The following is a 15,822-nucleotide window of genomic DNA, read 5'->3' as shown; positions in this document are numbered from 1 at the left end:
AGCTCTTGGCAGGGATTCCCTCCTTCCATCCTCCCTGCAGCCGTAGGAGGTGGGATATCACAGATGAGGAAAGGGAGGACTTGAGAGGTAGACAACTTGTCCAAGGCCACACAGCTTCCAAAGGGGGCAGGATTTGAAGGGCGCAGAGAGTCCCCGGAACCTGCACCCCTAACACTGCCTATTCTGCTTTGCTCAGGCGGGATGGTGATGTCACTTGCTCATTCACGGTCCCGACCCTCCCTGCTCCCCTTCCCTCCAGTGGCACTCGTGGAGTTGGCTTAGAGCCATTCACTGTCCATTGATTCAGTCACACCTTCATACATGCATCTGTTCCTTTAAGAATGATTTCCTGGGCTTCTCCGGGACACCAGGGAGACAACGAGGACCAGATGGGGAGGGTCCCTGCCCTTCAAAGCGTCATGCCCAACAGTCTCTAAGACACAGGAAATGAGTGAAGTGGGGATGAAGTGAAGGTGGGGCTTTCCAAATGGAGAATTTTGTAAGATTAATTTCAAGTAAAACGGGTACTATAATTAGGAAGAGCATTTCTCAGAACTTCCCTTTTTTGGTATCCTATAATATTCCTCCATTCCATTAACGCTTGTGAAGGGTAAGTGAGCCAAATGGAAATCATAGAGAGGATTCATTTTTCTAGACTATCTTTCCCCTTCCCCTGGGCTTTTCCAGGGATGCGTGCTTACTGGACTCACATCCTGAACCCAGGTGGTATCTTACGGCTCCCTGACTTCCTAATTCCTGATGCAGTTCAACAGAGAGGAGATTTAGGGCAGGGGTGCTCTGCCTGGCTTGTTTCACCACGCTCAACCTCAGTTTCTTCATTTGAGGGAATGGAAGAATGGATGAACTTCCCGTCCTAGCCCAGAGAGGGCATCAGCCACTCTGGGAAAGGCAGGATCTCTCCCAGGGAACTTGCAAGTTTCAACTCACTTTTTATAGAGTCCACACAGCCAGATGCTTCTGAGCCAGTGCCTCATTGCTGGGGGCACCTGAAATGACTCAGGCAAGACCCTCCATCTGAAGCGTCTCAGCGGGGATGCAGATGCCCTGTGGACCGAGGGATGCAGGCTCTCAGAGGCCTGGATGTGACTGCAGAGGACACACTGGGCACCAGTCTTGAAAGGGCACCCCAGCATGTCTGCCTGGCCAGGCTGTGGGGTGGGTGGCTGTGGGAGATGGGAGGCCAGCAGTCATCGGCAGGGACAGGTCACGTAGAGTCTTGGAACTAAGGAATCTTAATTCCAGAACTAAGGAATCTGGCCTTGACCCCGCAGATGATGGGGGGAAAGTGTGGGTTTTCCTGAGATTCCCCACCCCTCTTCCATCGTGTGTATCACCCACCTTCAGCTCCGAAAGAGCCTTGTGACAGAGAATCACTACAAAACCACAGCTTCTGTGCGCAGACATTTCTGAGTGGCTATTTCCTGGTGCTGTGCCGGAAGATATCTCTGGCCCCAAAGCTGTAAGGCCGTAACCAGCATACATAAAATAGACAAACAATAAGACAAATACTGTATGGCACAGGGAACTATATTCAACATCTTGTAGTAACCTATGGTGAAAAAGAATACGAAAATGAATATACGTATGTTCCTATGTGACTGGATATTGTGCTGTACGCCAGAAACTGACACAACATTGTAAACTGACTGTACTTCAATTTAAAAAAGAAAGCTGGAAGGCCAGCTTCCCTCTTGGAGCGGGACCTCCTGCCACCTCTGGCTGTGAGCCTCGGCTGCCCCACCGGAGGCCCATATTCGAAGCCCCGTCTTCCTTGCGGAAGCCTAGCCCGGGCTTATCTGGGGTGGGGCCGAGATCAGCCGGGTCTTCATTTCTTTCTTCCTCTGCATGCCTGGTTTTGAATGCTGGAGCAGGAAGGGCTTTGGGTACTGAGCCAAACCTATCATTCCACCGACGAGCAGACCTAGGCCCGCCCCAGGCTGATGGGCCCCGCCCTAGATTCTGCAGATACTTGAGGTGGGGCTGGAATCCTAGGTCGGAGCCAGGCGGGCCTGGCACACAGCTGGGCTGGGGCTCGCCTGCCTTTGAGAGGCTGATGGTGCAGTTGGCAGGGGTGTGGCAGTGCAAGCCTCAGTGTGTGTGTGTATACGCCTGCACACGTGTGAGTGCCGAATCACTCTGATAGCATCTCAAATCTAGGTGCTGGATGAGACCTTAAAGGTCATCTCGGCCGAACTCCCAGCCAGTGCAAAATTGCCCAGGTCATGTGTGAACCACACACACCCGAGGCCACCCATCTGTTGGGGATGAAGTGTGTGCCTGTGGGTTCCACTGGGTGCTGCTCATTAAACTCACACATCGGTGTCTGCACTGGCACGACTGAGATCGTGGTTGTCATGTGCATATGCACACAAGTGGGCATGCGCGCGCACACACACACACACACACACACACACACACACACGCGCGCGCGCGCCCTAAGGGTTACTTGGCTGGGAGGGCAACTCCTTGCCTCCATGTAGGGCTGAACTCTCTCTGTGGGCAACTGCCTGGAGTTGTTAGAATTTCTGGAGGTGGAAACCCCACCCTGCAACCCTCCCTGAGCCCAGAGGCAAGTGGCCCGAGTGGCCCCAGGGCTTGCTTTGTGTCCTCTGGTCTGGGAAGCCTGACCATTCCAGGCCTGCTCTGCCGGTGACTCTGACAGTGAGGAGGCAGGAGCACAAATGAAGGCGTCAGCCTCCTAGGTGCTCATTTCTTCATCCCAACTCTAAACCCAGCTAATTCTGCCCACACATCTCTATAGGCAAAAGCCAGAACCTAAAGAACACTGTGCCTGGTGAGTGGTCGGACTGAACTCTCTCCCACACAGCCCCTTTCACACCTGGTTTCCCCCTTGCTGATCAGTAAGCTCAGCTCACAGTGAGGCCAGGAGCTCCAGGAGGAGAGGAGCCTTGTCTGGACACGGCAGGTACTGCCAGAACCAGGCACAGAGGCCAGCACAGAGGCAGCACGCAGGGGATGGATTTATGCGGGGAGGGCTGCTTCCTGGCCATCTGTAGTTTCATGGGAGAGTGGTGGGAGGAGGCAGAGGTACTAGGCAGAATGAGGGCATGGAAATCAAAGCAAAGGGAGTACGTGAGGAGAAGCAATCAGGCAGGCTTCCAAGAGGAGGTGATACCTGAGCTGAGACTGGAAGGATTCCAGCCATGGAAGAGTGAGAGAGAAAGGGACATGGGGCAGAGGAGAGCCTAGAGACTGGGACATGCTTGGCTGCTAAGACCCCAAGTGGCTGGTATGGAGGAGGGGCATTGAAAGATGAAGGGAAAGGTGAGTGGGGAGGTTAGGGTGAGCCCAGGTCATGCAACCTCAGAAGCCAGGTGAGCCAGTTCCACCTGGTTCTACCAGCAGAGGGGAGCCTGAAGCTTGGGAGGAGAGAGTGGGCTGAGCCCCTCTGTTTTCGGCTGAGACCTTCAGATTGCTGTGGGGACGCGGGAGGCTGGTGGGGGCAGGGAGACCTGTGGAGAGGCCCAGGCGAGAGACGAGGAGGGTCTGAACTAGGCAGGGGCAGTGGGAAGTGGGGGGAGGGGGCAGGTCATCTAGGAGATAGTGAAGGTGCAGAACTGACAGGACTCAGCAGTCTCACCTGCCAGCATGCCTGAGAGATGAAGCAGGGTCTGGTGTTTACCCAGCACAGACTTTTCCAATACTCAAGGCAACTCCTTATCGTGGGTATGATCAGTCTCACTGTGGTGAAGGGGCTGTCCTAGGATCCAAGGGGGTGATGTGCCTTGATCATAACCAGATTGTTTTTTCATTCCTTATTTCTTGCCTTGCTTTAGTAAGAGTCTGTGTGGCTTTAAAGAATACATAAAATAACAGGGCACAACATTGTTTAAAAAAAAGAAAAAGGAGAAAGAAAAAAAAAAAGGATGGAGAGGCTGAAATTGCATAACATAACCTCCACTCTGTAAGTGGACCATATTTTTGGCTCTGAGCTCCCCAGCAGCTAATACGAAAAGGAAATTTGATCAGTGACATCATAGATTAGACAAACAAATAAATAACTTAGGAGAAGCACAGCTACTCTTGGCAATAAAATCCTGGGTGTCTTCATCTGAAGACGCTAAGTGACTTGACGATCAATGTCCTCAACTATATGAATAGAGTAAATGTGATGATAAAATTAATAATGTTCTTTCTTGAATTTGGCAAAGTCTTCACACCAAAGTGCAACTCAGTTAAAGCTATTCTTCAGAGGTGTGGTTGGTGAAGGTAATGAGCTCCCCAGCTCTCTGCTGACTTAGCTTAATTGAAGAATATGTTTTAGAATATGTGCAAGACTTGCTGGATATTCTTGAACCTTTTTTCCAAGAGCAACATGTATCTCAACTGAGTTTAGCGTAAGCATTGAGCAGTAATGAGTTCAAGACTGCTTCATTCAAGAGCACAGTAGCTATTCTCTGGTGCTCTGTTTGATGAAGTGAACATGACTTAAGAAAATTTTGCTAAAGAGAGACTCATATTAGCTGTGAAAGGTGAGTCACTGAAACTCCATGGCCCCACCATCCACCCAGCATTTCCACCCCACCACACACCCTGTTCCCCTGGCTCATCTCCTTAGTCTTGCTCCCCTTGATGTTCCTTCAAAGTACAGCACCTGCTCCTGCCCCAGGGCCTTTGTATATGCCATTTCCTCTTCTTGGAATTCTGATCTCCCAATTCCTGGCCTGGCCAATTCTTTGTTCTCCCCCTTCGGGTTTTAATTGTTACTTTTCTGACCCTTTCCCCAGTTAGGTTAGACCCCCTTTTCTGCATTCCTAGGGACAAAGGTGACTGAGATTTTCATCAGACAGTTGCTCTTTGAATCTACTCTTGCACAGAGAGGAGCAGGACTGGAGGCCCCTCTAGCAGCATCACAATGGTCTGTACAGGAAGAAAATGCCTTGAGCAGGGGGACAACCAGATGGTCATCCCGGCTAAAGTGAAAACTCAGTAAGGCACCTTTATGTGCTTAAGCTCTGAATAGTAATACTTCTCTCTGGCGTCAAGCCCATTTTGTTTCCATCCAAAGGATTTGATTTCAGGACTCACCTCCCTCAGCCCAGAGCTCTTTGTAACCTGCCTTGCTGGTCTTGTTCTCCAGCCAAATGTCTCTACCCCTAAAATAAGGCTCCCTTTCTTTCCCTTCTGTGAAGTCTCTGCCACTGTCTCAGAGTTGAATGAGAACCCCCGGGGCTGCCCACTTCTCTAAAAGCATTCTGGGCACTCCAGAAATAGCAGTCCTCTCTCTGCAGGTGTGTGACCATGATGATGAACGGACTCACGCCAATCACCATCAAGAACTTCTACCTGGCCGGCTGCAAGGTGAGAACAACCTGGACAAGGCACGTAGCACCTGGGGGCCCTCAAGGGCACCCAGACTCTGGGATTTCACGCACCAGACCCAGCTCCAAAAGTTCTATCCGATGGCACCAGCCTAAGGGTGCTTATGTTTTATTTCGCCAAGTAAAAAAGGTTTAAAAATCATTTTATTTTTAAAAGAATATTTTAATACTCACAAAGCAGAAAAGCTTTCATCTTGGTGGTGGTGATGACAGGGTGGGTGGAGGGAATTACAACCTCTCTCACCAAGACAGCAGACAACCTTCTGGGACATTCTTGGTGGAGTCCAGTGAAATTTGTCCCACCTGGGCCCAGTCAGTGCCTCCGTGTTGGCAAAAAATGATGTAATATAACTCTTTCATTATCAGAGGAGAAAACTGAGACCCCAGGAGGGGAGCCTTCATATCAGTCGTAGACTTCAGTCCAGAGATTTCAGCGTGCAAGCCCCGTGGTCAGACCACATAACTAGAGTGACCGTGGGTGAGAGCAGGAATCTGGGAGCATCCGTTTCTCCATCGTAACATAGGAATAAAAATGAACGGATTTCATAGGGTTGCAGTGAGGATTGATTTAAACCAACCGAATGCAGTGCCTCAGGGGTAGCAAACACTCAGAAAACGTTATCTGCTGCAGTTGTATTTTGAAGAGGTTTGAGCACGACTGCAGCGTGGCTCCCCTGCGAGCGCGCGTGTGGCATCGCCGCATTCCAGCAGAGGGCGCTGAGAGTTCAGGGATTCTTTTCTCAATGGGCTTTTCTTGCCTTCTCAGTACAAGGAAGAGCTGCTCACCACCGCCTGCGAGAGGTGGATGGAGATGAACTTGGTCCCTCTGATGGGGACACAGATCCACCTCCGGAAAATCCAGCAAGAACTGCTCCACAAAGTGCTGCGGTCTCCCAGGTCAGAGCCGGTTCCCAGGGAGCTGCCTCTGGGTGGGCGGCGGGGAGCAGGGCTAGTGCAGGGAGGGAGGTGTTTTAGCCTGGGCGCACCCACACCCCTGCTGGACATGCCCAGTGTACAGCGCCTTCTCCATCCCAAACTTACTGGAGGAGCCGGAACTTGGGTACTGAGTGTAGGCATGGTACCCACTGGTAATTAATTAATTGCCTAAGTAATTTTTTAATTTGCATTCTTTTTTACTGAAGTATAGTCCGTTACAATGTGTCAATTTCTGGTGCACAGCATAATGTTTCAGTCATACATATACATACATATATTTATTTTCATATTCTTTTCCATTATAGGTTACTCCAAGATATTGAATATAGTTCCCTGTGCTATACAGTATGAACTTGTTGTTTATCTATTTTATATGTAGTAGTTAGTATCTGCAAACGTCGAACTCCCAATTTATTCCTTCCTACCCACTCTCCCCCTGGTAACTGTTTGTTTATATCTATGAGTCTGTTTCTGTTTTGTAAATAAGTTCATTTGTCTTTTTTTTAAGATTCCACACATAAGTGGTATCATATGGTATTTTTCTTTCTTTCTGGCTTACCTCACTTAGAATGATGATCTTCAGGTTCATCCATGCTTCTGCAAATGGCATTACTTTATTCTTTTTAATGGATGAGTAGTATTCCATTGTATATATGTACCACATCGTCTTTATCCATTCATCTGTCCATGGATATTTAGGTTGTTGCCATGTCTTATTGCCTAAGTAATTTTTAAAAATTCTTTCAACATTAATACATTAATACTTGTTGTGGAAAATTTGGAGGCCAGGGAAAAGCAGAAAAAGGAAAAGGCTCTCTCCCCTAAATCAGTTTCTAACTCCAGCCCGGACTCTTCTTCTGAACAGCTCTAGACCCAGACGGTCCTCTGCCTGCAAGACCTCTCTGACAATTAAGGCTGAAGCCCCACTTGTGGTTCCCTGCCCCGCCTTGTTCTTCGGCTAGCTGCTCAAGCCCCCGGGGGTCCTCTGGACACTTACTCCCCTCCCCCTCCCCAAGTGCAGTTGATTCTACTCCCAGACAGAACCCGTCTCTGGGGGCCTCTGTGTGAGCACCGGCCAGAGGCCAAACCTCCACATCTCTCATCTGGACCAGTGCAGGGACCCCTAACTCAGGGTCTTGGCCTGCTCTTGACCAACCCCCAATCACGTCTCTAACCAAAGAGCCTTTGGCTCTGCCAATCTGAAGCTTCTGTCTTACCCACGTGGCAACCACAGGGCCTTCCTTAGATTCTGGCCAATGCCTGGCCTTTTAGGTCATTTCCAATGTTTTATTGATATAAATAGCACCTTGGTGACATCCTTCCATGTACGTTTATCTTCATCTCAGATTATTTTCCCATGTTGAATTCTTAGAAGTGAAATTGCTAAGTCAAAAGGACATTCTGTTTGCTTTTATTACTATTAGTATTTGAAAATAATTTCAAACCAATTAAATGACAGCAATAGTGCAAGGAATATCTCAATACCCTTCACCCTGCTTTGTTCAGTCTCTGCCCTGATTGCTTTATCATTTGCATCTGTGTGTATATCTACCAATACACATTTTTTAAAACTCTTTGAAGGGAAGTGGCATCAATCGTGTTCTCTTACTGCTAAATGCTTCAGTGTTTATTTCCTAATAAAGAGAATTTGTTCTAATATAATCACAATGTAGTTAACAGCTTCAGTAAATAGCTTAAAGTCATTGATGCACACTGTCCTTTGTAGCATCTTTTTCCCTCCAATACAGGATCCAGTTGAGGACCACATACTGCGTTTCATTGTCATGTCTTTGGGGGACTCTTTGAAAGGTTCTTGACACCCACTGCCCAGTTACCACGATTGTATTCCCTTTGGGTGAATTTCAAGAATGAAGACTAAATTCGACTAAAAATTGTTATGGTATATTAGAAAATGAATGTTTTCCTCGTGCATGTGTGACGGAAAGCATTCCGATTTCAGGAATTAGATCTGGAAAGGTTTATTCTACTGTTGGTTCGAATTTACTCAGTAGCCTGCGATGCCCTCAGACTAATGGAGAAATGAGGTTGGTGGAACTGTGTTCTGGGTTCTGGTGTTGGGGGAGACTATTATCTAAGAAGACTTCAGGAACTCGGGCCCCAAGAGCAGCCCCCGGGGCCCGGGGCGGGCTCCCAGGGTCGTTTTGCCCTGCTCCCCGAGATTTTTCCACTCCCTGCCCTCCATGGAGCAAAGGTTATGCAACCCTTGAAGAAAAGATAAACATGGCATCCCGTAGACTTTTCGTAACACCGTCCCTCCCTTGGAAAGGCTGAGTTATCCCACATTGGTTGCACTTAACCAAGAAAGAGCAAAACGTGTCTGACCACAAGCAGAACGCTAGTGATGGGACAGGCCTTAGAAAGCGCTGGCTGGGCAGGAAAAGAGGTCAAGAACATTACGTGTCAAGTGTCTAGACTCACAAGTTTGGGGAGACATGACTGATGTGGAAACTAGGTTCTGCTCCTCCGGCCCCGCCCCAGGAGCCGTCTGCACCGACAGCCCAGGGCTATCCCAGGGGAGGAGGGAAGAGCCTGCATGGCCCTTGGACATGGCCTCAAGCATGTAATCAGCTCATGAGCCCTGGAGGGACCAGGCCCACAGCTCCCAGACCTCGTGCTCACATCCAGTCCTCTGATGTGAACTCTCCTCGCCTGGTTGATGTCTGGTGGCCGCCTGCTTTGAAGCTGGAGGGAAGAGGGAAACAGAGGGTGCAGGAAAGGGGCCTTGGGCCTCACCTAGCGCCTGGCCAGATGGTTAGAAATTTACCAGGCCCGGGCTCTGAATCTTGGTGCTCCTGGTGGCTGATGGACCGCGCACCACCCACCACCTGTACTCAGCACTTCTGGGCATGTGCGGTGCTGTGTGCACTGGCTCTTTCAATCCCCACAACCCTGTGCAGCAGATACAATTATTGTCCCTAAGATAAGAGGGATGATAAAAGGCAGGGCTGGGCTTCAGGCTGCAAAGTCCAGGGTCCCACCCTCATTGCTGCACCATCTTCTTGTTTGTAACAGAGGTTTCCCAGCAATCAGCACTCCGTGAAGACTGGGTTGTCCCGGGAAATCACATGGCTTTGTGGAAAGGCCAACCCGAGGTCGGGGTTGGAGAGTCCCTGGCCCCACTTAGTGTAGACTGTGGCTCATCCCTGGCTTGTGGTCATGGTGTTTGGATGTCTAAGCTTTGTTGGACCCACATCCATCACTGCAGATGCTCCAACTTTGAGACCATTCACCTTCCCCACCTGAAGTGCCTTGACCTCATCTTCCTTTGGGTTTTCTTTCCATCTTGTAAATGACCTGTGGTAAAATACACTCAGTCTTCCTGACCTCCTGGGCCTCTGGTTTTCAGTTAATTTTCTTCTTAGAGGTCACCACTCGGTGACCCTGTTTTACTCACTCTAATATTATGAAAGCTTCATTCCAAGTTCTGCTTTTCCGAAAGCCAAGCTCCTTGTAGACTTAGGAGGGGGGAGAGCTCAGAGGTCTGTCTGGTTCTGTCAACACCAAAGGCTTCCCTGAAACCAGTGGGGACGTGCCCGCCCTCCCTGACTTCCTGTCTCTGATACAAGGAGCCTTGAGGGCTCAGGAATTCCCTAAGAAAGCCACGTGTCCTCCCCAGCATGCCTGTCCCGCAGCTTTCCCCCCAGCACCCGGAGCATCACTGGGCATCCTTGTCAAACGTCGTCGTTCCTGAAGCTGACGCTTCTCTGGCTGATAACAACAGCGCGTCCCGGTTATGAAGCGCAGGTGCGTCTCCGAACACTCTGAGCGGGCCTTCAGTCTAATTCCTGCAGCTCCCCGGGAGATGCTCCTCGTGTTCTCACATGCGGAATGGAAATTACAGGACATATAGCATTGCTGCCCCTGCCCCATGCAGCATGAGAGCTGGGATTTGAACCCAGCTCTCAGTGGTCTCTGCGCCTGTGGTTATTGTCAGCCAGCTCGTGCACCCTACTCCAAGCCTCCTCCTTCCTTACTGATGGTCAAGATCAACAGGGATATTGGTGAGGGAGGGTATAGTTCAAGCGGTAGAGCACATGCTTAGCATGCATGAGGTCCTGGGTTCAATCCCTAGTACCTCCATTAAGGAAAAAAAAAATTAAATAAATAAATAAACCTAATTTATTAGGGGGAAAAAAAGGATATTGATGGTCATATTTTTTATCGTAAAAATTTTACGAAGGTGGCAGGGTAATACAAAGCACAATTGGATCCATCTCCTCAAATGAACAGATGGTAACATTTTGTCATAAGCTAAGAAAGCATTGCCAAAAAAGTAGAAGTCGCCTGTGTGTCCCCCTACCCCTGCCCCACCAGCCCTATTCCCCGTCCTTCCTCTCCGCCTCCCTCCCTCCCTCCCTCAAGGCAAACAAACCACTGCTGTGCATACATTTTCTCACAGTGATTGTAGTGACTGTGGCTGCTCTGTGTACAACCACTTCTACAACTGACTTTATTCACTAGCATCTTGTGACGTGTTCTCTCCGTGTTGATATTTATGTACCTAATTCGCAATTTTTAAATGTAATTGTTGTCCAGGCTTCCAAAGAATGACGAGAGAGCAGTTTTTTCCTTCCCTTCCTAATGGCCTTTTGTTTTGTTTTACTTCATTTTTTTTCTGATGATCAGTGTTGCAAAGAGCATCTTTGATCAGATTTTCTTGTTCACTTGGGCACAGCTTTCTCTATGGTCTGTGCTCAAAATGAGGCCTTTTATTATTTACATACATTTTTCTCAAAAGAAAAAATAGAGGAAAATGTCTTGTTAAAAAACAAAAACACCAGTTACATCCCAGTGGCTTCTACCCAGCAAACACACATCAAACAGCCCAGATGTTCACCTGTGTTGGAGGGAAGTTTAGAATCCGTGTGAATTCCATCTTGATTAAGGTCATTAGAGCTCTTAGGCCAATGAAAATATGTTTGAATGTCCTCAGCGTGGTTACTTCCTGCAAGAACTAATACTTTAGGGCACTGGTACTTGGCCTAAAGACAGAGGACTTATTTCATCAATTAATCTTCATCATAAGTTGTAAAACCCGGGTCCTGATTCATGGAACTCCCAGTTGCTCCCCCATGTTGCTGCTAGCCCCTCTTTGGTGAGATCTCAAAGAACCTTCTGGGCTTGGGGGCTTCAAGCATGGATTCTGCACCAGAGGTCACATGGCTCCCCAGCCTAGTGGTGGTTGAAGTCATGGCAGAGGTCTTTGTGGGGACATCGTAGCAAGTGATTCTGTGACGTCTCCCATCTTGCCTTACATTGTTGCCCAGACGGTGACAAATTTGGCCCTGTCTGGCCAGAGTCAAAGCCCATGCATCTGTAGGTGCCTAAAAACAACTAAGAGAAAGAGACAGCTCTACGCTGTCCAGAAATAGCGGGAGAGGTGGGTGGGTGACACTCTCACTGGCCTTTGGAGTCACGATTTAGCTTGGCTTCCACCCATCACAACCACGAAGGTGGTAGGGGAAGAGGCTATGATATATTTTGAAGCCAGCGTGCATGTCCATGGTCAGAGGCAGGAAATATCAACAGGCCTAAGAAGTGTTGAGATGACTCCTTAGGCAACCGAGCCACCTGTTAGAAGAGCTGTCTGGGAAGCATCCTTCACAGAGCTGACTCACCCCTTCCTCCTCATCCCTCGTTTCTTGATGAGATGCCTCAGGCTGCTGCAGGCACAGTGTGGGCTCTGGAGCCAGGACCCAGCCCAGCCACTTAGGAGTGGGAGCTGCTGCTCCCTAAGCCCATTCCTGTGTGCCAGGCACTGTGCTAAGCAATCTGGATGTGTGGTCAGCTCGATAATGGTCCCCCAAAGATGTTGACATCCCAACCCCTAGAACTCATGAATATGTTAGGTTGCACGGTAAAGGGGAATTAAGCTTGCAGATGGAGCTAAGGTTGCTAATTGGGTGACCCTGAGATGGGGGGCCCCAGATTATCCGGGGGGGGGGCCAATGTCAACACAGGATTCTTCAGCGTGGGCGAAGGAGGCAGAAGAGTCAGAACCAGAGAGAGATTTGAAGATGCTGTGCTGCTGACTTGAAGATGAAGGAAGGGGCCACAAGCGCAGGGATGCTAATGGCCTCTAGAAACTGGAAAAGGCAAGAAAATGATTTTCCCCTAGAGCCTCAGGAAGGAACACAGCCCTGCCCACACCTTGATCTTGGCCCAGTGAGAACCATTTTGTAGCAATTTCCAGAACTATATGATAATAAGTTTGTGTTGTTTTAAGCCGCTCAGTTTGTGACAATTTGTTACAGCAACCATAGGGAGCGCATACTACACGTCACCTCACACAGACCTCACCACTGTCCTCTGAGCAACTGCCTTGATCACTGTTTTACAGACGAGGGAGTCGTGGCTTGCAGGGCCGGCCAGCAGCCTGCAGGAGTCTCCACAGCCAGTGTGGGGTAGTCCCTGCTCAAGTCTGAACTCAGAGTTGTGTGACTTTGGATGAGTTATTCACTGTTTCAGCCTTCAGTCGGGGCTGGGACTAGAATATGACCAGTGAGGCACTCCCCTTGGGTGCAAAATTTCAGGGGCCCCCAGAAACCTCAGTCATGGAGATAAAGTATATTTTAGTGCAATATTTTACAATGAAAATTAATGCAAAAAACCATGAGGAACAAAACGTATATTTTTAAATAAACAGAGGATCCATCTCAATTTCCACATCTATAAAAGTAAGGAATATATCCCAGCTTTGCAGGGTTGCTGGGCGTTATTAAATAAAAGAACATATGGAAACGCCTTGAGAACACCTGTCTCACAGTAAGAGCTCACTCAGTGATGACCGTTGTTTTACAGCAGCTCAGCCGGTGGGTGAAAACACACCCTGGGCTGGGCGGCAGGCTGCTGAGGTTCAAGTCCCAGTCATTAACCAGCTGGTGACCTTGAACAAGACCTTGAACAAGACCTTAAACAAGTTGATGTCTCTCTGTCTGAGCCCACCTACAGACTCAGGGCGTGGTGTGACCTCCTTCTCAAACTCGCTGTTAATTTTTCCCTTTCTTTACACACAGCGTGGTGTTTTGCTATTCCTGAAATTTCTTCTCAATCTTTTCTTTTGGCCAGGTTGTTTACATTTAGTGAGTTTCACCTTCTGAAAACACTGCTTTTGTGGGTCTACTTGCAACTAAACAACAAAACTCAGACAATTCCGACGTACGAAACCGTGCTGGCGTTTTTTAGCAGGTAAAGTAACTTAGCGTTGGTCGATGAATGGTACTTTTTTTTTTTCGGCTTGTGATATTCTGAAGGTAAGCATCAGTGATATTATTTTTCATAGCATTATTCAGAGTGCATAAAATTCAGTTTTCTTTGTGAAGACTAAGAGTATGGGGTAACTTTGAATGACTAGATTACTTGAAAAAGTGAATAATAGGTAAGTATTGTGAAGTAGTCATGTGCTTTTGAGCACCTGTTCTGTGTCCAGTAAAAGACATGATGCAAAAGGTGCTCTTTTTATTCAGGGGAAAGTACCACACTGCACTGACCTTGAAATGTTCATAGTTAGTAGGGAGGGTATAGCTCAGTGGTAGAGCACATGCTTAGCATGCATGAGGTCCTGGGTTCAATCCCCAAGGGGACCTCCGTTAAAAAATAAAAAATTTTTTAAAACATAAATTAAAAAAAAATTTCATCCTTAAAATGTACCTGAATCATACCAAGTCACTCTCAGCTGTGCTTTTTTTTTTCTTTCTTTCTTTTTCTTTTAGTATTTGTTTTGTTTTGGGGGAGAAGATAATTAATTTATTATTATTTTTTAATGGAGTACTGGGGATTGAACCTAGGACCTTGTGCATGCTAAGCACGTGCTCTACCACTGAGCTATACCCTCCCCGCTGAGACCAAATCATTCTCATTTATATTTCACTATCTAGCATATAAAATTCCGGATTTTCTAGACAAATGGAAAAGCATTTGAATGTGCAAAGGTTTCATAGCATTAATCCAGTCTCTTACACTATCTAAACTTCTAAATGTTAAAAGTTATATATCTCAACATTTAAGTGAAAAATAACAATTCCAGTACAATGATGGGCACCATTTTATTGTGCTTACTAAATGCAGTAGTTCTGAAAAGCACTTTCTATTTGTAATCTCGTTTAATCTACATAGTACTAGGGGGCTGGTTTTATTATTCCCATTTTACAGATGAGGAAACTGAGGTAGAGATGAAGTGTCTTGTCAGTGATCCCACAAGTGATAAGGGGTGGAGCCTGACTCGGACCCAGACCTGCCTAATCCCGAAACGCTTTGCTGACCGTTCCTCAAACAGCAGATAGGGTTCCTCTCTTGTGCCCACTGCCGCTGGTTTGGTGGTGGCTCCCAGGGCACGGGTGTTTAGAAAGATCCTGAGGCTGCCTCTAGGTTCAGTGTTGTTGTTAGCCGATTACTTCTAAAATTGCCCTGCAGGGCATCTTCCACCCCTCCCTGTGTCCTTCTCTGCCTGTGTTTTCTATCTGTTCAACCCCATAGCGATGTTGGCTGTGGCCACGTGGGGCAGGGGGACAGGGTGCGGGTGAGGCTGAAAGCAGTAGTTTGTGGGCTCCATCTCTGTCTCTTTAGCCTCTTTTTAAATTTTGTAAGTGCACTCGCATCATCCAAGCTGGCTGTGGAGTGTGGTGGCCTGTAGCCCAAGACTGGCGCCAGGTGGTCCTCAGAGGATCTGCCCTAAACAGGAAGCATTACCTTCACTGTCAGGTTTACATTCCGTTCCCCACATCAGCAGGAACAGGGGCTTCCAAGCATCATGATAAGACCTGTTCAAGGACGTCCAGGGACTCCTTTTCTTTTGCTCTTGCGAGGTTAGCAGATACAACACATCTTCCATGTACTCATCAGCAGACTGACCTGTTTAAGCCAAGTTTCGTTTGCCTTGTTCCGAAGCATTTACTCCTTTTCTGGAACATCTGTGCACCGTGTTAACTAAAGAGCCCTTTTTTCCTGCCTTGTTATTTGGGGAAAGCACAGTCTTCAGCGCCAGAATGATATGTCCTTGCTTAGTTTCTATATAATTTGCTTTGAACCGAAGTGTCTTCAACCCACCCTCCCCTATTCTTTTAATAGTCCAAGAGACACTTTTTCCAATGAGTCATGCACACCAGGAAAAGTTGCTATTTGGCACCAGGTTAGCTCTCCTCCTGGAAACGTCTAGAACTGGGAGATAGGAAATGAGCTAGAATGTGGGTGATTCATTGAAACTGTGTTTTTAATGTGAGAGAAACAAGTGAGAGCGAGAGGACTAAGGCATGTGGCCCTGTCCACTGACAGCAGGATTTCCTGGACCTTCCTGAGCTGGGTCTCAGAGGCTCCTCTACACCAGGAGGCATCTACCATCATAGCTTCTCCATTCCTCCTGAGTCCACATTGATTCCATTTTGACCCCAAACCTCACCCTCCATGCACATTTACCCCAGCCCCCTGAGCCTGCATGGTTTTCCGTGTTGGAAACCATTTGTCTGTTTTCACATCATCTCTTTGCCCCAGCCTGAGCAACCAGGAC

General features: G+C 48.0%; 1 protein-coding gene across 1 annotated transcript in view; it reads left to right on the top strand.

Moving 5' to 3' along the window:
* BTBD16 (BTB domain containing 16) overlaps positions 1–15,822 on the top strand; it is a 48,933-nt gene that overhangs the window by 15,738 nt on the left and 17,373 nt on the right. Inside the window, exons 7-9 of the mRNA XM_006195511.3 lie at positions 5,274–5,343; positions 6,130–6,260; positions 13,389–13,508. Coding sequence (XP_006195573.1) covers positions 5,274–5,343; positions 6,130–6,260; positions 13,389–13,508 — 321 coding nt within the window. The remainder of the gene's footprint in view (positions 1–5,273; positions 5,344–6,129; positions 6,261–13,388; positions 13,509–15,822) is intronic.

The sequence above is a fragment of the Camelus ferus genome, chromosome 11, assembly GCF_009834535.1.
Source record: "Camelus ferus isolate YT-003-E chromosome 11, BCGSAC_Cfer_1.0, whole genome shotgun sequence".
In the NCBI taxonomy this organism is placed as follows: Eukaryota; Metazoa; Chordata; class Mammalia; order Artiodactyla; family Camelidae; genus Camelus; species Camelus ferus.
The sequence above is the reverse complement of the archived record's forward strand: the minus strand, read 5'-3'. Positions and strand labels throughout refer to the sequence as shown.